Here is a 23,657-nt window from a genome sequence, read left to right as displayed (position 1 = left end):
GCCATTTATTTTTGTTTTGAGACAAGGTTTTATTATATAGGCCAAACTCGTCTCAAATTCATAATCCTTCTGCCTCTGCTTTTCAAGTACTGGCATATGCCACCACATTCAGCTTCGTGTGTTGTGTAGAAAACACAACTCATATATAACAGTGAGGGTGAATACTTTATTTTCCTGATGGTATGTATTCAGAAAAGCCTGCAATGCAGACTCTAGATCTTTAATCTTCAGATTCTAGTGGTACACACTTGTAATCTTGAGGTTGAGGCAAGAAAACTGCAGGTTTGAGGACAGCATGAGACTTTCTGATGTATTGCCTAACACTCCCAAGGCTTTGAGTTCAATCCCTAACACTGGGAGAAAAAAATTTCTAATGACCATCAGTAGTATTTGATGAACTAATTACAACTTCCAGGTGACAATGAGGGCTTAAGTAGGTATCTGCAATATTTTAAGCCTTCTTTTTGGACGGGGGGCTTTTTGAGGTAGGGTCTCACTGTAGCTCAAGCTGACCTGCAGTTCACTATGTAGTCTCAGGGTGGCCTTGAACGCACAGCGATCCTCCTACCTCTGCTTCATGAGTGCTGGAATTAAAGGCATGCACCACCATGCTCAGCTTTTTTTTTTTTTTTTTAATTTGAACTTTTTAAATACATTGGGGTTCAAAGCAGAAATAGCATAATTTATTTGAGGTCAGAAAATATTTTAAAATTTTAAAATAAAATAAAATATTTTATTTATTTGAGAGCAACAGATAGACACAGAGAGAAAGAGGGACAGCGAGAGAATGGGAGCATCAGTGTCTCTAACCACTGCAAACGAACTCCAGACGCGTGCACCACCTTGTGCGTCTGGCTTATGTGGGTACTGGTGAATCGAGCCTCCAACCAGGGTCTTTAGGCTTCACAGGCAAGAGCTTAACCACTAAGCCATCTCTCCAGCCCTAAAATTTTAACATTTTTATTCACTTAAGAGAAAGAGAGAGAGAGAGGCAGATAGAGAGAATGGGCACACCAGGGCCTTCAGCTACTGCAAACTTCAGATGCATGTGCCACCTTGTGCCTCTTGCTTACTTGGGTCCTGGGGAAACTGAATCTGGGTCCTTTGGCTTTGCAGGCAAACACCTTAACCACTAAGCCATCTTTCCAGCCCTCTTTTTATGTATATATTTTGAGACAGGATCTTACTCGATAGCTCAGGCTGTCCTCAGTTTACTTTATAGACTGCTGACCTTGAACTCATGCTGATCTGACCACCTCAGCCTCCATAGTACTGGGGTGATAGGCATGAACTGCCATGCCTGGCATTTCAAGCATTCTTTTGTTTTTTTTTAAAGATTTTATTTTTATTTATTTATTTACTAGAGACAGAGAGAGGCGAGAGAGAGATTGAGAACGGGCACACCAGGGCCTCTAGCCACTGCATATGAACTCAAGATGCTTGTGCCAACATGTGTAACTGGCTTACGTGGGACCTGGAGAATTGAACCTGGGTCCTTAGGTTTCACAGGCATGTGCCTTAACCACTGAGCCATCTGTGCAGCCCGTTCCAAGAATTCTTTATGAAGCTGATGTTCACTATCATCATAACACAATTTGAAAAAAAAAATCATTTGATTGTAAATCATACAAGATCCCTAAGGTCCTCCTCCGAGACCATACACAGAGTAAGAATTGTTTGGGAGGACAGACTCTCGGACCAGCACAGTCCCTGCAAGTTGGGCAGCGCGCTCTGGGGGTGCAGCCTCCGTGAGTCACCACCTATGGTTTTTCCATGACGCAGCTGCTGTGAGGTGCCTGTGTTACTGTGGGTAAGCCCCGCACCCTACCCTTGTATGCAATCCCAGTAAACTCATTGGTTCGCCAAGTTGGCCTCTGGTGGAATCATTTCTTTGTTCTGTCGCCAGTGCCCTATCTGGGGATGAATAGACATTTGTTCACATCTCCCCAAGAAAGGGTTAACCCAACAGCATTGTGTGCGCGCGCATGGGGACGTCGCGCTCATGGGGACGTGAGCGCGCCACGGCGTGCGCGTGATGCGAAGGTCTGAGGACAACTTTCAGGTATTGGTCGTTGCCTTCCACTTCATTTGAGGAAGGGATTTTTGTTTGTTTTGTTTTGAAGGTAGGGTCTTGCTGTAGCTCAGGCTGATCTGGAATGTACTATGTGGTCTCAGGGGTGGCCTTGAACTCATGGGAATCCTCCTACCTCTGCCTCCCGAGTGCTGGGACTGAAAGTGTGTGCCACCACGCCCAGCAAGGCAGGGTTTCTTGTTCATTACTGTATTTGTTAGTTGGTCCTGTGAGCTTCTGGCAAATTCTCCTGTCTCCACTTCCTATCTTATCTTAGACATTCTGGGATTATAAATGCTGGCTTTTAGCCCGGCATGATGGTACATGCCTTTAATCCCAGCACTTGGAGGCAGAGGTAGGAGGATTTCTGTGAGTTCAAGTCCAGCTTGAGACTATACAGTGAATTCCAGGCCAGCCTGGGCTAGAGTGAGTCCCTACCTCGAAAAACCAAAAAAAAAAAAAAAAAAAAAAAAGGCAGCTTTTTGTGGGCTCTAGGGATCTGAATTTCTGAACTCTGGTACTCAGGCTTATGTAGCAAGTAAGTGCTCTATCCACTGAGCTATCTTCCCACCCACAAAGATTGTATTTCTTTTTTGTTGTTGTTGTTTTGTTTTGTTTCATTTTTCAAGATAGGGTCTCACTCTAGCCCAGGCTGACTTGGAATTCACTATGTAGTCTCAGGGTGACCTCAAATTCATGACTCCTGAGTGCTGGGATTAAAGGTGCGCTCTACCACACCTGGCTGAATTTCAACTCTTCTTTGTTCAAGAGGTTGGATGAACAGACTGAATCCGAGGTTCTTCATTTGCCTTTCTCTTTTAATTCCTTTTTTGCTCCAAGTCCCCGCCAAAAAAATCACCCAGAAATCCCAGCATTGGGTACTTAAACAAGAGACTTCAAAGAGCCAAGGCAAGCCACCCCAAGATTAACAGGCTCCCTCCAACGGGACCCAGAGTCTGGATGCTCGTGTCTCCACTCAGAGCCTGGTAGTAAAAGCTGGTGCAGAATAAGGTGGTTCCAGAGGCTAGTAGCAACCCTGCCTGAAGGAGACAGAGAACAGAATACACTTGTCAGGGAAGAGTGATCTGAGGGAGTTGATAAGGTTTGATCAGGATTAGACAAGGGCACTGATTACCCAGAGGGGCTTTCTGCAGTGGGTTACCCCTAACAGGGCCAGGCTGTGTAAGAAGTGGTGCTTGTTGGCTTTGTCAAAGAGCTGAGAAAAAGAAAACGAGACATGACATGCGGATATTTTCTGAGCAATAAAAGAACTCAGAATCTTTAGATGGCATACAGGACCAAAGTTCACCCCCAACGCCGCCTCACCTCCACCTTTGAAATCCCAGCTGGCTTCTCCCTCAGATCCCCATGTCACAGGCTTGCAACCCTTGCTGTAGGGAGACCCGCGCTTCGCCCCTCCCCAAGACGCACCTCTGCACCTTCCACCCTCAGCCCCTATTCCCCACTTGCAGTTACTTCACCTCCTTCCCGTAGGCATCCGGGAATTGAGCGCCTGTGGAGAGGAGATGCAAAAGTTATCTGACCTATGCTTCCGAGCGTCCTCAAAGTCGGGGGACCTACATGGACATGGTGAGAACGGGTGTCCCCGGAAGGTTCCGATGGTGAAAACCCTGATCGAGAAGTACTTGGGGAAGCAAATGGACTGCAAAGGTTTGGGGCTTTGCGGGATCTCTGGTCAATGGTAGTCAGGGCACTTCCTACAGGCTCTTCCCCTCTACCCAGACGATCGCCCCCAGCACGGCCCAGGTGCGTGCCCGGCCCCCTAACCGTGTGCCCCGAAGGTGGCCATGCCCAAGGCCCCAGCTCCGGATAAGGCACCAAGGCGGCGGAAAGCAGCCCCGACTCCGGCCATGGTTGCGGGTGGTCACGCGCGGGAAGAACACCGCCCTGGCCACCCAAGAAGCCAGCCAATCCTCATTGCCCATGCAAATAAGGTGTCCAATCAGGGCCGTGTTCATTTCGGCGCTCAGGATCTCACCCGGGTACTTACGCCTTTGTAAAACCTCTCCTGAGTGGCCAAGACGTCCGGCGGGGCGGAGACACCAGAGCCAATGAGGAGCTGAGGACGGGAGCCCCGGGAGGCGGGGTTGAGGGCGGGACTAGAGGATTTGCGTCACGGATTGGCCCACTTTCCAAGTTGATCGCCTCTTCGACACCCCCAACCCACACCTTAGGCTAATTTCCAAAGATCTGGGTCCCCACACAAAGTTCCGCCCCTTTCCCCGCAGGCTCCTGTTCACTTTCAAACCAGACCCACTACTAACCCCCCCCCAAAAAAGAGGCGGCCTCATCGAGACCTAAACCCCACCCATCTTCACGAAACCCCTACCCACTTCGCGGATGGCCCCGCCTCGTGCCCACGGGGTCCGCCTCCTTCCTCAGACACCCCGCCCCCCATAGTTCCGATCCTCTCCCCCCACCATCACCCACCCTAGGACCCGGAGAGCCCCGAGGGTGGGAGATCCAGGGGAATGTCTCCACCCTGCCCTAGCCGGCTGCGTCCACCCGTCCGTCCGTCCACTCCCGCCCCACTTCGCTGCCTTCCACCAGCCTCCCCCCGCCACCCCAAGACACACGCTCCGGAGGGCGGGTGGGCTGGCGGGTGCGAGCGAGGGGTGTGCGCCTCTCTCCCGGCAGGGGGCGGGGGAGGCGGCCGCGCGGTGACGCGCGGGGCTGCTGCGGCTGCTCGGCCGGCGGATCATCACTCTCGGGCTAGGATGGACGCGGGGCGGGCGGGCCCTGGCGCGCGGAGCCAGGAGTCCGGGCCTCCCGGCTGCTGAGCGGAGCCCCCCCTCCCACCACCACCACCACCCCAGCCCCCGACCCCGGCCTTCCCTCCTAGGAGCAGCGCCGACCTCTGCCTCGAGGCGCGGCCCCCGCCCTCCTCCGACTCCCCGACCTCCCTCTTCCTTCCTCCCGCCCTCGGGATCGACTAGATTCCCCACCACCACCACCAACCTCCCCGAGGATTCCGGCTGGATCCCTGCACCGCGGATCCTGCGCTCCGGGAGGCCCCGAGCCCCTAGGGATTGCTGTGAACTCCTCCAGCACCTGATCCCTTAGGATCCTCCTCCGGACCACCTTCTGGTCCCTCGAAGCTGACCCACTGAGCCAGTGGATCTCCAATCCAGTCCTGTCTCGTTGCCCCCCTCCTTGTTCTGCCGTCCCCACTGCGGGGTTCCCTGTTTTTTGGGGGGCTCCTCCGGATCCCCCATATCCTAGCTCTTCTTTTCCTGGGGATCGACTGGATCCCGGCCCCGCCCCCCGGGGCTGGGGCGATCCCCCTCCCCCGCCGGGTGAGGCGCTGCGGGCGGGGGCTGGGCCTGCGGGGCCGCGGGGGCTCAGAGGCCGCCGCCCCCCTTCTGAAGCCCGTCTGCCCCCCCACTTGGAGCCCTGGATGAAGGCACCACGGCCCCAGGGCTGAGCCAGGTAGGAGCTAAGCCAAGCTGGGTAGAGGGGGCTGCGTGGCGGGCCGCCGGGGTCTCCCCTCTTCCCGTAGTCCTCCCTGCGCCCGGTTTCCCCATCCTGCTCGGTCTGCGTGTCTCCGCCTAGGGATGCTCTCACCGTGTCTCTGCGTCTTGGTCTCTTTGTCTCTGCCTCTCTCCAGTCCATGAATGATCCTTTGAATGGGCCCACAGACCCCGTGTGTTCCCATCTCCCCCTCCCCCTCCTTCTCCCCTTCCCGGCCAAGCCATTTTCCCCACTGCGGGAAGGGGGGGTTGCGGCCTGAGCCCCCGTCCCTCAACTCTCCCTGGCTGGGGGAGTCAGGCCTGGGCCGGAATGGAGAGAGCAAGGCAGAGGGATGGAGAGAAGGAGGGGGAGGAAGATGTGGTAGACAGAGATGGGGAGAGAAAATGGGGGAGACCGAGATAGAAAAGATAGGAAAGAGAGAGAGAAAAAGAGAGCACGTTTTTGAGGAAAATTAGAGAAGGTATTTGGAGGAGAAAGTGATGAGAAACACCAAGGAGACAGATGAAGAAGACAGAAATGAAAAAAGACCAAAGGGTGAGAGACAAGACAAGAGCTAGAGCAAGCTGGAAGAGGCCAAGGAAAGATGCTCCTTGGATAAAGCTAGGGAGGAGGGCTCCAGTGGGAGGGAGAGAACCTGGGGGGGGGGGGGCAAGGGGCCCAGAGTACCTTAAGAGAGGGGGGTGACGGGCAGGCTGTGTTGGGTGGAGAGGGGGAGGGGGCCAGGAAGGCCATAGTGGCTGAGCCTAGCCTGGCGACTGGGAGAGATCCTTTGGGAATCAACCCCAAGCCCCTCCTGGTGATGGGAGAACAGAAACTTAAAAGGACCTGAAGAGGGGGAGGGCATGACTGGGTGTGAGTGGTTAGGATTCCTGTGTCCTCATCTCTGGAATAAATTGACACCTGCAGAGAGCCACCCGCGGGCTGGCGCCTGGCTCTGAAAAACCTCGCGTCAGCAAACAGCTCTGGAAGCTGGGGGGGGGGGGGGGCTTGCTGAAATGACCTGGGTGTCTGCCCCTTCTGTTTCTTCCCTTGTCCTGCCCCTTGCTTCCTGAGCACCCAGCACAAGAGCAGTCACGGTGTGTGTGTGTGGGGGGGGTGCTGGCTAGGGGAAGGGGAAGGTTTGCCCCTAGGACATAGGTCAAAATGCCATGTAAAAAAGAGATGTCTAGGGTCCAAAACTGTTTGGTGGGCTCATTTGGGAAGCCCACCTCAGCAGAGAGACCTGGTCAGTAGGACTAAGCTCTGATTGGCTAACAAGGGGGGATATCTTTTAGGTTCTCCATTCTCCCACACTTCCCTTCTCTTCAACATATATACTTCCTATGTGCTAAGGGTGGAGAAAACTAGTATTCTGACTCATGCCTGCCCTATCTCTCATGCCCTGAATGGACCCTTCTACCCCTTCCTCTTCTTCCAGACCCCCCCCCCCCAGGGTTAAAGCTGCAGCCCGTTGCCGAGGTAACATTGCGGGGCAGCATCCCGTCGCCCAGCAACAGTCTGCAGGATCACGCATCTGTCCCCGGATTTTCCCCTCTAGCATCCCTTCCCCACTGTAACCCCTGCCTCTAGGCACCCCAACTTCTAAGGAAAGAAATGGAAGGGCCTTGGAAGAAAGGAGTCCCAGGGTAGCTCAAATCCTTAGGGCATGGTATGCTGAAGGGGAGAGAGGGTTTTGAACGGTCTTAAGGAAGGCCCAGAGTCTGGCCTGGGGTGGAGGTTCGGTGCCATGAAATTATAGCACAGGAGTAATTAACACGTATAAACAAACCTGCTACTTCCTGCTAATTAATGACTTGGTTTTTTTTTTTTTTTTATTTTCTCTTCTTTGTTTGATTCCTTCCCAGGGAGGTTGGGACTGGGACTTCTGGGTCGCCAGGGAGAGCCAGCCTGGGAGGAAGAAAGGGGCTGGAAGGGGCACGCTGGGTCTGGAACAGTGACCCGCTCTCCCGCGCCTCTGTCCTTCTTAACTTTTACCACACACTGATCCCTCCCCCAAACTGGGTCTCTGCTGAGGGGAAGAGGGCAGGCGGAGTGCAGGATTGGGGGGGATAGGTAGGTGTCGGAGGGCCTGTGGGTGGGTGAAGTACTGGGTTAACTTGGTCTGAAATCCAAGCCACTAACCACTTGTCTCTTCTGTTTTCCCATTCCTTCTTGTCCGTCCCATCCAATTTCCCTTCCCCTCTTCTACCTCTCTGTATTTTTCTGTCTGTTCGTCTGTCTGTATCTTGCACGCCCTGTCCTCGCCCCCCACCCCACTCCCCTCCCTCCCCCTCTGGCCGCAGGTCGGGCCTGCCTGCACCTTCCTCCGCATCCTTCCCCTTCCCCACCCCTTGCCCCCTCCATGGAGAGGAACAGACTCCTCTGCCCCTTCTAACCCAGGTCCCTTCCAGCCCCCCTCCTCCGTCCTCTCCCCGCCCCCTCCTCCCCCCTGGGGCGAGGGGGGCCTCCCTCCCTCTCCCCCCTTCTCTCTCTCTCCGAGGGGGGGGCCTGGGGAGGGAGGGGGGGTCCCCCGATCAGCATGTGGCTCCTGGCGTTGTGTCTGGTGGGGCTGGCTGGGGCTCAACGGGGAGGAGGGGGTCCCGGCGGCGGCGGCGGCGGTGCCCCGGGCGGCCCGGGCCTGGGCCTCGGCAGCCTCGGGGAAGAGCGCTTCCCGGTGGTGAACACCGCCTACGGGCGAGTGCGCGGCGTGCGGCGCGAGCTCAACAACGAGATCCTGGGCCCCGTCGTGCAGTTCTTGGGCGTGCCCTACGCCACGCCGCCCCTGGGCGCCCGTCGCTTCCAGCCGCCGGAGGCCCCCGCCTCGTGGCCCGGCGTGCGCAACGCCACCGCGCTGCCGCCCGCCTGCCCGCAGAACCTGCACGGGGCCCTGCCGGCCATCATGCTGCCCGTGTGGTTCACCGACAACTTGGAGGCAGCCGCCACCTACGTGCAGAACCAGAGCGAGGACTGCCTGTACCTCAACCTCTACGTGCCCACCGAGGACGGTAAGGGCGCGGGCACCAGGCTGGGCACTCCCCCCCCCTTCCGTGGACACAGCCCACAGACGCACACACACAGCCTCAGGCGCTGGACCGGCTTTTCTGGACCCCTTGATGGGGACAGTGAGAGCAGTGTGTTACCTGTAGCCTCTGAGCTCCCCTCCGAAGAACCGTAAGGGTGCCCGGTCCCCGGAGCACCCCACAGCACACACAGCAACACGGAAATGCGCCGTGGAAACGGCGGCCGCCATCAGGCTAGACTCACCCGCCCCCTCCGCACAGGGGCGCACGGCCAGCCGCTTAGCATCGAATATGATGGCCGGGTGTTCAGGAGTGTGATCTACCCAGTCACTCGCCCAGCCTTGCCCACCTCTGGCCCTCTGTGCCTGAGCTTGGCATACACACCCACTTAAGGCTTCACCCATGTCTTAGCTACAGCCACACCAAAGAGACTCGACCCTGTACCCCTGCCAGCCTGCACGGACTTCACCACATGGCACCTGCCGGCCCCTTTTACCCGTGCTGAGTGAGGTGGTTGGTGGTCCTCATGTCTCCTTACAGGAGAATTCTTTCTCCTATGGAGACGTCTCTATGCACTCCTGAAGGATCAGAGGAACTTCTTCACAAAGGGCCCTCCATACCTTTGCCCTGGGGCTGAGCTGCTGTTCTGGTTGATGAACTTCTGTTCAGTAGGACAGCTGTGTAACCCTCAGCACACTCTCCCCCCGCCCAGACACCTTTCCACTCACCGCCTTCCACACACCAAGATTAATCGGAACACTTTCCAGCTTCTGCAACAAAATCCACTGTCACAAGCAGCCCCCCCCCTCTCACCCTTCACACAATCTTAACACTAAAACATTCCAACATCTCCACAGAGTTGACCGATGCTGCACCCTCCCCACAGGGCATTGTGACCCTAATGGACTCCAGCACCTTCACACTGGATACGTAGGGCTTAGCAATAGACTGAGTTTCAACTACTCAACCCAGATGGTATTTGTCATTGACTTATATTCTGGTCACGTGTTCCAACACCGCTTTTTCAACAGGCTACTTACATCTACAGTCCTCAGCATTCCCCATACCCCAAGACCATTTGTGCCATACCTCTGGTGGTGACCACACACCCTACTGACAGATCCAGTATGCTTAACACCTTCTATCGTGCACTGAGGTGCCCCTTAGGTCAATCCTAGAATAATTCCCACGCTTTAACCTATTGCGTCCATCCTAATAACGCCCACATATGCTCCTCATTGTAGCCGTGTCTAACCTCTCCTAACAACCCTCCCTGTGTAAATCATGCCTCCTCGTGTCCATGTGTGCAATATACGGCAACATTATCTATACTAATCCCAAAGCACCCTTATCTCCTATAGACCATTTACCCCAGCACCCTCCACACATCCTCCCCAGTTCCTTAACACACCCTCCGCATGAGAATGTTCCACTACGTGTCCCTCAGCCCCTCATGGATCGCCTGTCCCGGCACCTTCCCGTCCTTGGAGCACCTCACACAGTCTCCCCCTCATCTCAGCACGCCCCACTCATGGTCTCTCCACTCCCACACTTTCTTCTGTGTAGGTTTTGGAAAAATAGCTTTAATGTACTCTGTAAGAGGGCAGCAGGTGGCCCATAACTGGAGTACTACCTGAAGAGAGAGACAGAGAGTTTGTGTGTGTGTGTTTGAGACAAGGTCTCACTCTGTAGCCCAGGCTAGCCTCAAACTTATAGCAGTCTCCCTGCCCCAGCCTCCTGGCAGCTGCATTTACAGATATAAACCACCATGCCCGGCAACCTCCACGGATATGCTATCCATCTTATCCGCCTTATTTCTCTCTCCCAGGGGCTGTCTCCTGTGGAATATACAACACTTCTGACCATTGGCCTGTCCACCCCAACAGCTCCACACAAATTGTCCCCAACACTCCTCATCCCACACCTTCTGTATTTTTAACCATTGTATACTGCTCGGGGCCTGACTCATTCAGGTGATCTCACTAAATGTTCACACCTGTGGACTTTATTCCCACCTACACTCTCACCCAAAGAAGAGGCCCTGTTCCCATGATCGGTTAGAAGTCTTCCAGAGCATTCCTGGGCCTTGCTGACCTGTTCCCTCCACCAAACGAGTCACCCTGGCAAACCCAGAGGCCTCTGGCTTCCAGCTGTCCCATGACCAACCCCCAAATCCAAAAGAGGCCTGCCACCAATCTCTGGAGCCTTCCTCTGATGCTGGGTACACTTTGTACCTCCTAGCTCAGCCCCTTCACCCACTTTCTATGTCAGACGGGTCCAGGGCACTGTTCCCTGCTCCCTATTTGCAGAGTGACACCCCCAAGAGGGGAGGAGGGCTCTTTAGCAGTGGGTCAGGAGGTGGGGCTCATGGCCCTGTGGGAAGTTTACAACTGTGGGGGAGGAGAGGAGGCCTGGGCAAGGGGTGAGGTTGGTGGGAGTGCGGAGGGTTGAGTTGGAGTGGAGGGCAAGACCTGATGACCCCTTTCCCTGTTTTGCCCACCTTTGGGGAAATGGAATAGGAAGCCAGGCCTATGAGTGTAGATGACAGAGCAATGCTGGCGGGCGGGTGAGGCTGGGTAGGTGGCAGGTGGGCAGCCCTGGGCGACCTACTCGTGGCCCTCCAGTGGGGAGCAGGGGGCTTCTGGGGCCAGTGAGCTGAGGGCTACCCCCAACCCCGTCCTGCCCGGTGCCCTCCGGAGCAAGCTAGGGGAAGCAGTCTTCTGCACAGTCTCTCCTCTGTAGCTCGGGGTGGGCAGCAGGCAGCACTTGGCTGGCTCTGAAGGGGGCCTTCGTGAGAGGTGACCTGGGTGGCAAGCCAGTCTTGGTCTCCTGGGACTTCCCCTCCTCCCCACCCCACCCCTAACACTGTTTCATTTCCAGCAACTAGCAAACACACGACCAACCAGCTAAGGCAATCAATATGTCTCAAGACAGGCCTCAGGCCGCTGTGGCACCCCACCCCCCAAAACCGACCTTTTCTTTGGGGCATGACTTTTTCCGGGGAGGGGAAAATTGGGTTGTAGAAACGTTTTTCTCTTTTCTTGGTTTCTTTTTCTTGCAAACAAATTTTGCTTTTTTTGGCTTATTTTTTCTGCCTCTCCCACCCTCCCCTTTTCTGCTTTCTCTCCTCCCCTCCCCATCTACCACCTCCCCTGACCCCATCTTTCCCCACAAAATTGTCCTTTTTTCTCTGTTTTGTGTTCCCGGTCTTAGGTCCGCTCACAAAAAAACGTGACGAGGCGACGCTCAATCCGCCAGACACAGGTAGATTTAAAAATCCCTGCTGCTGCATGTGGTTGCTTATAAGAGGACGTTCATGCCCTAACTAAATGACCCCACAGCCCTCCAGGCCCCTAAGCTGTACTCCCGACCAAAAACAAAACAGAAAAGAAAAAATTTTAATAATTGGAAAAAATAATTATGAAAACTCCAAATGAAATTTGAACAATGTTGGACCCACTAGAAAATATGCAAAAAAAAAAAAAAAAAAAAAAAAAGCTAACCATGGTGAAAATAGAGAAAAAGTAAAGAAACTAGAATATCAGGAGAAAAAAAAGCAAAGAATTGGATAAAATGTTTAAGAGTTTAAAAGAAATCTGGAATGCCTTGAAATGTGTGAAATGTACCATTTGAAAATAAGAATTTAATTTGGAGCAAAATAATATTTGAAAAAAAAATAAAAGTTGACAAATTGTTGACACAATTGAAACATCAGAAATCTATAATTTCCAGCCCAAAGTCTTGTGAGGTATAGAAGCCTGTCAGGTACAGAAAATGCAAGCATTTGAAGCTAATTAAAGAATATGGAAATTTTTGAAAAGATGGCCCAATATCTTGAAGTTTCACCACAAAATTTTGAAAAATAATGCAAAGAATTTTTTTTATTTTTTAATTTTTTTCCAAAATGGAGCTTTTTTTTTTTCTTTTTCTTTTTTTTTCTTTTCTTGTTGGATCTGCCCCGAGAGCTTCTTGCTTTTTGGTTGTTGTTTTTCTTTTTGGTTTTTTATTTTTCTTTCTTTCTTGATCCTGTTTTTGTTGTTGGTTTTGAATTCTTGTTGCCCCAAACCCTATTCCTGATCCCTCCCTTTCTAACTCCACTCCCCCCACACTGGGAGAGGGGTTGCGGGAGGGGGAGAGAACTCAGTTAAGATAGGACCTTGGAGGTGTAGGAGGCTCTTTAACCCGAGACTTCTGGAAAGTCGGGGATGAAAGTAAGAACAGGATTGGGAGTGGGGGCACTGCCCACTTGGGAACTAGCCAAAGGAGTCTGGAGGCTACAGAGAGTTCCTGAAGGACAACAGCAGGAAGGTGGAAGGCTAGGGAGGGTTGAGAAGTGTGTCCTAGTGACCTGCAAGCTGACCTGGCAGAAAGGAAGTTTCTAGCAGGAGGAGGCTGGGGACCAGCTAGGGGGGCCCAAGCCTGGCCCTTGTGGCAAATGCTCTACCACTGAGCTACCCTAGGGGCAAGGCAGATGTTGAGAAGTCTGGGACGGACCCTCGGCTCGGCCCTGTGGCTGAAGTCATGGGCGGAGCAGCGGGGAAGCAGACCCCAGTCTAGTCCAGAGTCTCCAGAGACTGCTATATGTGGCAGTAAAAGAATCCTTTAAAAGGCTTTTTTTGGGATGTGGCGAGAGAGCTCCACTGAGAAGGGCCCAGGGCTTGGATCAGCTTGTGGGGGTCCAAAACTCAGAGCTTCACCCTGACTCCATTAGGTGTGAGCTCTTTCCCACCCTGCCTCCTGCCACAGTAATTAGGCTGGGGGTTGCCATGGTAACTTGGGAGGTGACCTAGAAAGGAATTAGGGCGGGGAAGAGATCAAGCCCCCAGGGACCCTAGGGCCTGGCACCCCTCACCCACAGACCAGGGTGCCGTGTGGAGCTGAGGCCCAAGCCTGAGTCTGAGGAGATGCCAGGACTCTCCCAGCACCACCAGCCCTAGCGGGAAGGAGATCAGCTGTGTGTGTGGAGGGTCCCTGGCCCCAGCACAGGCCCTGAGGAGGGCCACTTCCCACCCCTGGCCTCTTGAAAGCTTCTTGAAAGGTCTGCCTACAATTTGGTGAAGTGCTTGGGGTCATGCTGGCCAGGAGTGAGGAAGGACCCTTCTCTAGGGCTAGCTGGGGAGGGTGGGAGGGGAATCCGGTCTTGCCCCCCCCCCAGGGATGGTAATGACATGTTCCCTAAGCTCCAGGCTGGTCCTCAACAGGCCTCGGAGCTCTGCAGTGCTGCCTGTGGTCTGACTGTGTCCTTGTCCCCAATCTCCTGGCCCACCTGCCACCCCTCCCCACGCAGATATTCGGGACTCCGGGAAGAAACCCGTCATGCTGTTTCTACATGGCGGCTCCTACATGGAGGGCACCGGGAACATGTTCGACGGCTCAGTCCTGGCTGCCTATGGCAACGTCATCGTAGCCACGCTCAACTACCGTCTTGGGGTACTCGGTGAGGGTGGGCAGCCCTTTGGGGGACAAAGTCTGGGAGGCGGGCCTGGTGGGCAGATTCTCCTTAAGTAACAGAATGGCTTCTGGGCTGCACTAAGACTCCCCGAAAGGAGACTGGGGTTACCATGCCACCTCCAAGGAGCCCTCTTCTTCTGTCCCCAGGTTTTCTCAGCACTGGTGACCAGGCTGCAAAAGGCAACTACGGGCTCCTGGACCAGATCCAGGCCCTGCGATGGCTCAGTGAAAACATCGCCCACTTTGGAGGCGATCCTGAGCGCATCACCATCTTTGGGTCTGGGGCAGGGGCCTCCTGTGTCAACCTGCTGATTCTCTCCCACCATTCAGAAGGTATCTTTAACTTCCCTGCTTACCTGCCCTTCCTAGAGCCTAGCCTCTACCAAGTAGCCCTTCTCTTTTTTGCTGATATATCGTCCAGCTTGAGGTCTGCCTGTCCCGTTAGGGCTGTTCCAGAAGGCCATTGCTCAAAGTGGCACCGCCATTTCCAGCTGGTCTGTCAACTACCAGCCGCTCAAGTACACGCGACTGCTGGCAGCCAAGGTGGGCTGCGACCGGGAGGACACTGCTGAGGCCGTGGAGTGTCTGCGCCGGAAGCCTTCCAGAGAGCTGGTGGACCAGGATGTGCAGCCCGCCCGGTATGAGGGTGAGAGAGGGCGGGGTCGTAGCCTTCACTCTCCTTGTTGGTGCCAAGGAAGCTGAGGTGAGAGGCTCTGGTTGAGATGAGCTTCAGGCCTCTCCAGTGGTCATCTCTTAGCAGGTGACCAAATGGAGCAGATGAGCCCAGGGTACCATGAAATGCATCAGAAAGGTATCCAGAGAGGCCAAGGGCCCTGACAGACTCTAGGAAGCCTTCTTCTTGTTTATTTTTATTTATCTATTTGAAAGCAACAGAGAGAGGGAGAGAGAGAGAGAGAATGAGAATGGGCACACCAGGACCTTCAGCCACTGCAAACGAACTCCAGATGCATGTGCCACCTTGTGCGTTTGGTTTAGGTGGGTTCTGGGGAATACGAGCCTCGAACTGGGGTCCTTAGGCCTCACAGGCAAGCGCTTGACTGCTAAGCCATCTCTCCAGCCCTGGAAATCTGTATGTTGTGTGGGTGGGCATTTTTTAAAATTTAAACTTTTTAACTTTTTTTCTTTTAATTTTATTTATTTATTTGAGAAAGAGAGAATGGGCACATCAGGGCCTCCAGACACATGCACCACTTTGTGCATCTGGCTTTATGTGGGTACTAGGGAATCGAACCTGGGTCCTTTAGCTTTGCAGGCAAATCCCTTAACTACTAACTACTCTATCCCTATATAATGTTTTGTTTTGTTTTTTATTTATTTGAGAGAGAGAGAATGGGCATGCCAAGGCATCCAGCTACTGTAAATGAATTCCAGACACATGTGCCATGTTGTGCATCTGGCTTACATGGGTACTGGGTAATCAAACCTGGGTCCTTAGGCTTCATAGGCAAGCACCTTAACCAGTAACCCATCTCTCCAGCCTGTGTTTTTGTTTGTTTGCTTGCTTGCTTGCTTGCTTGTTTTGTTTTGTTTTTGAGGTAAGGTTTCACCATAGCCCAGGATGGCCTGGAATTCACTGTGTAGTCCCAGGCTGGTCTCAAGCTTCTGGCGATCCTCCGACCTCTGCCTCCACAGTGGTGGGGTTAAAGGCACGCACCACTTCGCCTGGCTATCTAGGAATTCTTCAAGCCATGGAGAAGGGTCTTCTAGGCAGAAGGAGGCACCCACATGTAGGCTTAGTGGGCCACGGGCCCAGAGCAGCCAACAAGCAGCTGATGAGACCCTCCCCCTTGCTCCCCAGCTACCATATCGCCTTTGGGCCTGTGGTGGACGGCGACGTGGTCCCCGACGATCCTGAGATCCTCATGCAGCAGGGGGAGTTCCTGAACTACGACATGCTCATCGGCGTCAACCAGGGGGAGGGCCTCAAGTTCGTGGAGGACTCTGCCGAGAGCGAGGACGGCGTGTCCGCCAGCGCCTTCGATTTCACTGTCTCCAACTTCGTCGACAACCTGTATGGCTACCCCGAGGGCAAGGACGTGCTGCGGGAGACCATCAAGTTCATGTACACCGACTGGGCGGACCGGGACAATGGCGAGATGCGGCGCAAGACTCTGCTGGCCCTCTTCACTGACCACCAGTGGGTAGCGCCGGCTGTGGCCACTGCCAAGCTGCACGCCGACTACCAGTCCCCTGTCTACTTTTATACCTTCTATCACCACTGCCAGGCTGAGGGCCGGCCAGAGTGGGCAGATGCAGCCCATGGGGACGAACTTCCCTATGTCTTTGGTGTGCCCATGGTGGGCGCCACTGACCTCTTCCCCTGCAACTTCTCCAAGAATGACGTCATGCTCAGCGCAGTAGTCATGACCTACTGGACCAACTTCGCCAAGACTGGGTGAGGGCCAGAGGGGCTAGCGGGGCTGGGAGGGGCACCCCTTCAAGGAGAGGCATTCTCGGCTGGTTTCTCTTCCCCAGCCTCCTTCACACAGCTGTCATTCCTCCAGAAGGACACTGGCTCTTGTCTTCCCTTGCTCACCTGAGAGTGACTGCTGAGCACCCTCTCTGTACCAAGCACTGAGGTTGGCGAGTCAGTGGTGTTAGAGAGGTCCCTGTCCACCCTGGGCGTGGGGACCCTCAATGGCTTTGGTGTGGTGTCTGCCTAGCTTCGTCCATGCCTCCCCCCGGCACTTCTCTAACCTCTCACTAGTGGTCTGCTCCTGTCTGTCCACCCTGCTCTGCGTGGAAGAGTTCGTGTTGTCTGTCTGTGTCTCTGACTTTCTCCTGAAGTCTAATAACATTTCCTTTTTCCTGTTTGGTCTCGGATTACTGGCTGCTTCTGCCCAGGATCTCTCCCTGTTCCTGGCTGTCTCTCATGCATCTATTTCTTTTTAATTTTTAAAATTTTATTATTTATTTGAGAGAGGGAAAGAGGCAGACAGAGAGAGAGAGAGAGAGAGAGAGAGAGAGAGAGAGAGAGAGAGAGGATGCGCCAGGGCCTCCAGCCACTGCAAACAAACTCTAGACATGTGTGCCACCTTGTGCATCTGGCTTACGTGGGTCTTGAGGAATTGAACCTGGGTCCTTGGGCTTTGCAGGCAAATGCCTTAACTGCTAAGCCATCTCTTCAGCCTAATTTTTTTTTTTGTTTGTTTTTTTTGAGGTAGGGTCTCACTCTAGCTCAGGCTGACCTGGAATTCACTATGTAGTCTCAGGGTGGCCTCGAACTCACAGCAATCCTCCTACCTCTGCCTCCTGAGTGCTGAGATTGAAAGCATGTGCCACCACACCCAGCTCCTAACTTTTATTTATTTATTTATTTATTAGAGAGAGAATGGGCATGCCAGGGCCTTCAGCCACTGCAAAAAAAACCTCCAGATGCATGTGCCCCCTTCTGCATCTGTCTTACGTGGGAGCTTACAGCCTGGGCCTTTTCACTTTGCAGGCAGGTGCCTTAACCGCTAAGCTATTTCTTCAGCCCATGTGTCTTTTTTTTAATTATTTTATTCTATTTATTTTTTATTTCTTTTATTTTTGAGAGAGGGAGAATGGACATGCCAGAGTCTCCAGCCACTGCAAATGAACTCCAGATACATGTGCCACCCCTTATATCTGGCTTACATGGGTTCTGGGGGAATCAAACCTGAGTCCTTAGGCTTGACAGGCAGATGCCTTAATGGCTAAGCCATCTCTCCAGCCCCCATGTGACTTTTTCTCTTTGTTTCTATCTCTTTCTCAGCTTTTATGTCACTGGGTATCTCTCTGTCCCCTCTCTGGCTGCGCTGTCTTCACCTTGCTTGGTCTCTCTGATTCCATTTCTGCCTCACACAGATAATTTTAGTTATTTGCAAATAGAGGGACAGAGAGAGAGAGAGAGAGAGAGAATGAGAATGGGCACAATAGGGCCTACTGGAAATGAACTCCAGACATGTGTGCCACTTTGTACATCTGGCTTTACGTGCATACCGGGGAATTGAACCCATGCCTTCAAGCTTTGCGAGCAAGTGTCTTTAACCACTGAACCATCTGTCTAGCTCCCCCTCTCTCACTTTAGCAAGATCTTGCTTTTTAGCCCAGATTGATCCTTTCCCTTCTGTGTCTTGGGTACTGAGGTGGTAGGCATGCGCCATCACTTCCAGCCTTCTGTCTCCCAGTCTCTCTAGATCTCTCGTCTCCTCCCTCCCCTCTACTGCCCCAGCCTGCTCTGGAGCCTTGACCTCACTCCTTTCCTTGCCCTCCTGTGCCCACAGTGACCCCAACCAGCCTGTGCCACAGGACACCAAGTTCATCCACACCAAGCCCAACCGCTTCGAAGAGGTGGTGTGGAGCAAGTTCAGCAGCAAGGAGAAGCAGTACCTGCACATCGGCCTGAAGCCGCGCGTGCGCGACAACTACCGGGCCAACAAGGTGGCCTTCTGGCTGGAGCTCGTGCCCCACCTGCACAACCTGCACACGGAGCTCTTCACCACCACCACGCGCCTGCCTCCCTATGCCACCCACCAGTCCGTTCACCCGCCGAGTCACGGCTCCCCTGGCACACGCCGCCCACCTCTGCAGACCCCCCTGCCATCTGACTCTGACCTGGAGCTGGGTCCCAGGGCCTATGACCGCTTCCCCGGGGACTCGCGGGACTACTCCACGGAGCTCAGCGTCACGGTGGCCGTGGGAGCCTCCCTCCTCTTCCTCAACATCCTCGCCTTCGCCGCCCTCTACTACAAGCGGGACCGGAGGCAGGAACTGCGGTGCCGGAGGCTCAGCCCGCCCGGAGGCTCGGGCTCAGGTGTGCCTGGTGGAGGACCCCTGCTCCCCACTGCTGGCCGAGAGCTGCCCCCGGAGGAGGAGCTGGTGTCTCTGCAGCTGAAGCGGGGCGGTGGCGTGGGGGCGGACCCTGCTGAGGCCCTGCGCCCCGCCTGCCCACCCGACTACACCCTGGCCCTGCGCCGGGCACCGGACGATGTGCCTCTCTTGGCCCCTGGGGCCCTGACCCTGCTGCCTAGTGGCCTAGGACCCCCACCACCCCCACCGCCTCCGTCTCTTCATCCTTTCGGGCCCTTCCCGCCGCCTCCCCCCACCGCTGCCAGCCACAACAACACGCTACCCCATCCCCACTCCACCACTCGGGTATAGGGGGCAGCTTGGGGAGCCTGCCTCCCCAGCCCTCCCCAGCCCAGGCCTCTCTGAAGGCAGGGAGGAGGACTTGGCACCAGGCTTGTCTACTGTGGAGTTGTCACAGGTCATCGAGCAGCATTAAGGCGGACATGGGATTCCTCACTGGGATGCAAGTTTCTCCCATGCGGAGAGGCCCGTCCTCTTCTCTGGACCTGGGACTTTGAACACCTGGGGGGAGGTTTATGCCCTCCATTGGGACACCAGTGTACGGTGTGTGGAGATGTGGAAGTCTTTTCCCATGTGGAGGTGTGCTTTACGCATCAGGGGGTGTTTTCCCATGTGCAGGGTGAGGTTTTTTTTGCCGCCCTGGACACATGTTGACCCCCTCAAAGAATTCCTGTGGGGATTTGTACCCCAGAATCCTGTTCCCTCATGCCTCTGGCCCTCCTCCTCCTCTCCCAATCCTTGGAGACCCTGGAAGAGAAGTGTTTATATACAGTGACCCTTGGCCACCAGACAACAGAGGGTGGTACCCGAGGAGCAGCAACGACATCACAGACACCCCGATCCCACTCTCCCCGTCACCCCTACAAAGCATGTTTCCCCCCATGGCACAAGTCAGGACAAGCACGGTCTCCTAGGAAGGCCCTTGCCTTCTGCAGACAACTGATTTCCTGCCAAGGGGAAGGGAGACCTGTGCTCCCACTGCGGCCTGGAAATGTCTTTTCCCATGGTCCAGGACACATTTCACTGAATGGAGACATGTTCTTGCATGTGGATGTGTGCTTCCCAGGCAGAGGGTCCCCGTCTCCCCAGCACTTCCCTGCACCCCCCAAGCCGCAGGCCCAGCACTCAGTTCCTCCTCACGTAACAGGTGGGAATGGACTTCAGCGTGACAGAAGCTAAGGGGGTGTACAAACCGAGGGAGCTGCTGAGATGAGAGGATGGGGGCATGGCATATGCCACCCACAGAAGCCATGCATGTTTGACCAGAGCCCTCGTGGGGCCTGAGGACAGCCTTTCCTTCAGTCCTCAGAACATTGCTCATCTGTGCCAAACTGGGTCGGTGGGTTGGGGGCGGGCGGAGAACTTCAAAATGTGCCAAGGATCCCCTAGTCCTAGGCCAGGTTGAGGGAAACAACAGAGGGCAGTGAAGGGGGCTCTTACCCACGCCTTGTCTCTGTGTCACGCCGCCCTCTCTGCCGCGGCTCCTCGCTCCCCCCTGGTTCCTGTGTCAAAGTTGTCCCCATCTCCGGGTCAGACCAGCTTTCTCTCTTCACCTTCTCTGACCTGCTCCCCTCCCTACCTGCTCAGGCTGATGGATGGAAAGGAGCAGAGGGGAGGGAGGGAACGAACGCGGAGAAAGGTTGCATGGGCAGTTTGAGGAGAGAATGAGGTCAGCTGCACGGAGGAGCAGATGGAGGGGGCCGTAGGGGACAGGGGCTTGGGCAGATACCAGCAGGGAGAATTTGAAAGGAAATGTGTGAGGCAGCTGCCCAGAGGTCCTTGGGTTTAGGCGCTCTGGGGAAAAGAACCATCGTAGGGGACACCAGTGGAGGTGTCGTGTGGCTCTCTGTGGGATGCTAGTGCCAAACGTGTATAGGGGTGGGGTGCTGTCTTCCACTGACGCCCAGATCCAGAATCCTGGTCTTGAGTTCCCTGGCCTTCCTCCCACTTCCACCCATGGAAATGTAGTTCTTTTCTGGCCCTTTCCCTGCCTGGTCTAGCAATTCTTGGAGCAGCCATGCCTTCCAAATGCTATCAGCCTGGGCCTTGAGCCATGTAGGCAGATATCCCCAGACCTAGGGCATGAGAGCGGGGCTGGGGGAACCCCATGATATAGCCACGGACTCCAATTCCAATACCCAGCCCCTCCAGAACAATCCCGTGACCCCACCCCAACCCTTTGCGGCTCTGTACACATTTTTAAACCTGGCAAAAGATGAGAATATTGTAAATATAAAAAGTTTAACTGTTGGCTGTGTCTGCTGCTGTGTTAGAAGCTTGGGGTGGACGGGGAGGACGCCCAGCCCTTCCTGAGATAGTTCTGAGAAGGAGAACTGGGCTCTGGGGTCAAGTTGCCAAAGTAAGGGGATTGGGGGTTCATAGCCAGGACTCAAATGGCCAAGTGGCTACACTTGCTTGTAATCATAGCACTTAGGAACTGAGCCAGAAGGAACATGAATTTGAAACCAGTCTGACTACACAGTGAGATGCTATCTCAAAAAAAAAGAGAGAGAGAGCCAGCCATGGTGGCACACGCTTTTAATTCTAGCACTCAGGAAGCAGAGGTACAAGGATCACTGTGAGTTCGAGGCCAGCCTGAGACTGTGTGAATTCCAAGTCAGCCTGGGCTAAAGTGAGACCCTACCTCAAAAAAAAAAAAAAAAAAAAAGTGTGCATTTGTAATCCCAAACCTGGGAGTTTGGCAGCAGAATGATCAGGAGGAGTTCGAGGTCATTCTTAGCTACATAGTTTGTGGCCAGCCTGGGCTATATGAGACGCTGTGAAGTAAAATTAAAAGATTAGGACCTGGGACTGCGCAGAGACCAGAGCGTGGTGGTGTTTGGGGACTGATAGGGGCAGATGCCCGGTGGATCAGTCGGTGGGCTAGTCCAGGCGGGCGGCTTAGGGGAGGCATGCAAAGTGAAGTGTCTAACCACTGCCAGGCCTGTGCCCAGCAGGCAGGAGGGTCAACGCTGGGCCCAGGACATTGAGAGTAGCACCTTGGCACATTATGAGGGAAAGTTCCAGCACCATTGTGACTCGCTTCACCCTTGGGACACCCTAGGTCAGACAGGCAGGCTAGTGGGACTCTGTGGACAGAGTGGGCTGGGGGCCTATGGGCCCTGGTGGCCCTGGGGACCACCATGGCCATGGCTGAGCGGCCACGGCCCGGATGGGCTTCGTACCACTACCCCAACACCAACAACTGCCAGGACATGGGCAACTCCATCCTGTTGCTGTTGGGCCTTGTCATCTGTATTAACATTGGCATCAATATGGTGACCCTGGTCAGGATGAGGCCAGGCGGGTGGGAAGGTGCTGGCTGGGTGGCCGGGAGGCAGCCTTGGTGACAAGGACCTTCCTGTTAGTCACCATGTTCTTCCACACCTAGCTCTGGAGCCGACTACGTGTGGTCTTACGCCGAATGTTCCATATCCTTTGTGAGAAAGGTGAGCGGGCTCGGGGTTGGGGCCGAGACCACACGTTCTCTCTCTCCTAACCATAAACTGGCTCCTCGCTGCTCCCAAGCCCCGCCTTCCCGTAGCTCCCTGTACAAGCCGGCCTCGCTTCTCCCTAATGCACAGACGCTGCCAAATCGTCCTCACCGGGCACGGTGACCAAGCCTGCAAAGAAGCAGAGCCACCCCGAAGTTCATCTTCGATGCACCATGGACCCCGTGAAAATGACCGTGACACCCCCGCCCGCTCGCCGTCGCCATCGAGCCTCTCTGTCTCATCGCCCCCGTCGTGCCTGCCGCCCAGTAGCCTGCACCCTCGACACTGAGGACGAGAAGCCCCCACGTCAGCCCCCAGCAATCTGCTCCCACCATTGGGATGGCCCCAGAGACTGGGATGACTTCCAACCCATCCAGCAGGTCTGGGATCTCTGGACGCAGGATGCCCCAGAGCCACATCCCCAGACCATCCATTTCCAGCCGTCAGTAGAGGGAAAGCCTCTCAAATCGGATGTCCACTCTGAGCTGGGCCTAGAGGCCTATGTATACACGGTGAACCCGCCACCTCCAAGCCCAGAGGCTTTGAGCCGCAAGAACAATGGGGTGGGGGTGGGGGCAGGTGCCCAGGGTGAAGAAGCGCAGTGCCAGCCTGCCCCCCTGACCTTCCTGGGCCCAGCAAACGTCCCTGAAATCCCCCAGCGCCGCTCCTCAGGCCGAATAGTATATGATGCCCGAGACGTAAGACGGCGACTTCGAGAACTCACTCGGGAGGTGGAGGCCTTATCCCACTGTTACCCTTTGGCCTCGGGGTCCAGCACTACAAGGACGGACTGGGTGTATCGCCCCCTAAAGGGAAGGTGACCAGAAAGAAATAAAAAGAAGAGAGAAGGTGGTTTGTAGTGGTGTAGACTGTGATGCACTGGCCGCTCCCAGAATCTCAGGTTGCTAGGGGAATGGTTTCACTAGCAACAGGACCTAGAGAGTCCAGGGACCCTCATCTGACTCTTGCCCTCTCAGACCCTGGCCTGAGCCCGTCTGCATGTCCTTAATGGTTCCGAGGCTCCCAACTGCCTATGTGACCACCGTGTTTTCTTCTTTTGTTTGCTTGTTTTTCAAGGTAGGGTCTCACTCATGCCATGTTTTCTTCAGTGCCCAGAGAAGTCCCTAGCTCCAAGAAGGTTCCAAGGAAGTCCTGTACTAGAGGAGAAGACCCCACCCCTAATGTCCCAGCTCTTTGGAGGTCTGAGGAACCCAGGTTGAACACGCTGGGCAGAGGTGGCTGGAGACTCCCTAGGCCCTCGGTTTCCAGGGCAGAATCTGAAGTTCCTTCAGCAGG

At 54.7% G+C, this 23,657-nt stretch overlaps 3 protein-coding genes across 6 annotated transcripts; 2 read left to right on the top strand and 1 right to left on the bottom strand.

Moving 5' to 3' along the window:
* Positions 1 to 2,871: 2,871 nt before the first annotated feature.
* Tmem256 (transmembrane protein 256) lies at positions 2,872 to 6,135 on the bottom strand. 3 transcript variants are annotated; one of them, XM_045130711.1, is made up of 5 exons: positions 5,657 to 6,135; positions 4,083 to 4,191; positions 3,553 to 3,584; positions 3,207 to 3,287; positions 2,872 to 3,111 (listed from the first exon to the last, which is right to left on the bottom strand). In XM_045130711.1, exons 1-5 carry the CDS (start codon positions 5,702 to 5,704, stop codon positions 2,968 to 2,970), a joined length of 414 nt encoding a protein of 137 aa, XP_044986646.1. In that variant the 5' UTR covers positions 5,705 to 6,135; the 3' UTR covers positions 2,872 to 2,967. The 3 variants fall into 3 exon arrangements, with proteins under 3 accessions (XP_044986646.1, XP_044986644.1, XP_004669295.2); XM_045130709.1 differs by having other exon boundaries at positions 4,083 to 4,151; positions 5,657 to 6,134; XM_004669238.2 differs by lacking the exons at positions 4,083 to 4,191; positions 5,657 to 6,135 and adding an exon at positions 3,860 to 4,007.
* Nlgn2 (neuroligin 2) lies at positions 4,891 to 21,117 on the top strand. Of its 2 annotated transcripts, XM_045130708.1 has the most exons (9): positions 4,891 to 5,521; positions 7,408 to 7,615; positions 7,846 to 8,547; positions 11,776 to 11,826; positions 13,850 to 13,999; positions 14,161 to 14,346; positions 14,459 to 14,651; positions 15,833 to 16,429; positions 18,282 to 21,117. In XM_045130708.1, the coding sequence occupies exons 3-9, from the start codon at positions 8,082 to 8,084 to the stop codon at positions 19,156 to 19,158; spliced, it is 2,520 nt and encodes an 839-aa protein (XP_044986643.1). In that variant the 5' UTR covers positions 4,891 to 5,521; positions 7,408 to 7,615; positions 7,846 to 8,081; the 3' UTR covers positions 19,159 to 21,117. The 2 variants fall into 2 exon arrangements, with proteins under 2 accessions (XP_044986643.1, XP_004669294.1); XM_004669237.2 differs by lacking the exon at positions 7,408 to 7,615.
* A 472-nt stretch (positions 21,118 to 21,589) lies between these two features.
* On the top strand, positions 21,590 to 23,182 carry Spem1 (spermatid maturation 1). The gene is made up of 3 exons (XM_004669236.2): positions 21,590 to 22,154; positions 22,259 to 22,316; positions 22,452 to 23,182. Exons 1-3 carry the CDS (start codon positions 22,011 to 22,013, stop codon positions 23,180 to 23,182), a joined length of 933 nt encoding a protein of 310 aa, XP_004669293.2. The 5' UTR covers positions 21,590 to 22,010.
* Positions 23,183 to 23,657: the final 475 nt, after the last annotated feature.

This window comes from Jaculus jaculus, chromosome 12, assembly GCF_020740685.1.
Source record: "Jaculus jaculus isolate mJacJac1 chromosome 12, mJacJac1.mat.Y.cur, whole genome shotgun sequence".
NCBI lineage: Eukaryota > Metazoa > Chordata > Mammalia > Rodentia > Dipodidae > Jaculus > Jaculus jaculus.
Note: the sequence above shows the minus strand (reverse complement) of the source record. Positions and strands in the feature narration are given on the sequence as shown.

Coding starts and splice junctions, on each gene's coding strand:
- Tmem256 (XM_045130709.1), bottom strand. CDS start 5,747: ATGGGAACACACGGGGTCTGTGGGCCCATTCAAAGGATCATTCATGGA. Junction 4,152..5,656: donor GACCAAGACGCAGAGACACG/GTGAGAGCATCC, acceptor TCCCGTCCTCAG/CTCCTCATTGGCTCTGGTGT. Junction 3,288..3,552: donor CGGATGCCTACGGGAAGGAG/GTGAAGTAACTG, acceptor TCTTTTTCTCAG/CTCTTTGACAAAGCCAACAA.
- Nlgn2 (XM_004669237.2), top strand. CDS start 8,082: ATGTGGCTCCTGGCGTTGTGTCTGGTGGGGCTGGCTGGGGCTCAACGG. Junction 11,827..13,849: donor GCTCAATCCGCCAGACACAG/GTAGATTTAAAA, acceptor CTCCCCACGCAG/ATATTCGGGACTCCGGGAAG. Junction 14,652..15,832: donor CAGGATGTGCAGCCCGCCCG/GTATGAGGGTGA, acceptor CTTGCTCCCCAG/CTACCATATCGCCTTTGGGC.
- Spem1 (XM_004669236.2), top strand. CDS start 22,011: ATGGCCATGGCTGAGCGGCCACGGCCCGGATGGGCTTCGTACCACTAC. Junction 22,155..22,258: donor GCATCAATATGGTGACCCTG/GTCAGGATGAGG, acceptor TTCCACACCTAG/CTCTGGAGCCGACTACGTGT. Junction 22,317..22,451: donor CCATATCCTTTGTGAGAAAG/GTGAGCGGGCTC, acceptor CCTAATGCACAG/ACGCTGCCAAATCGTCCTCA.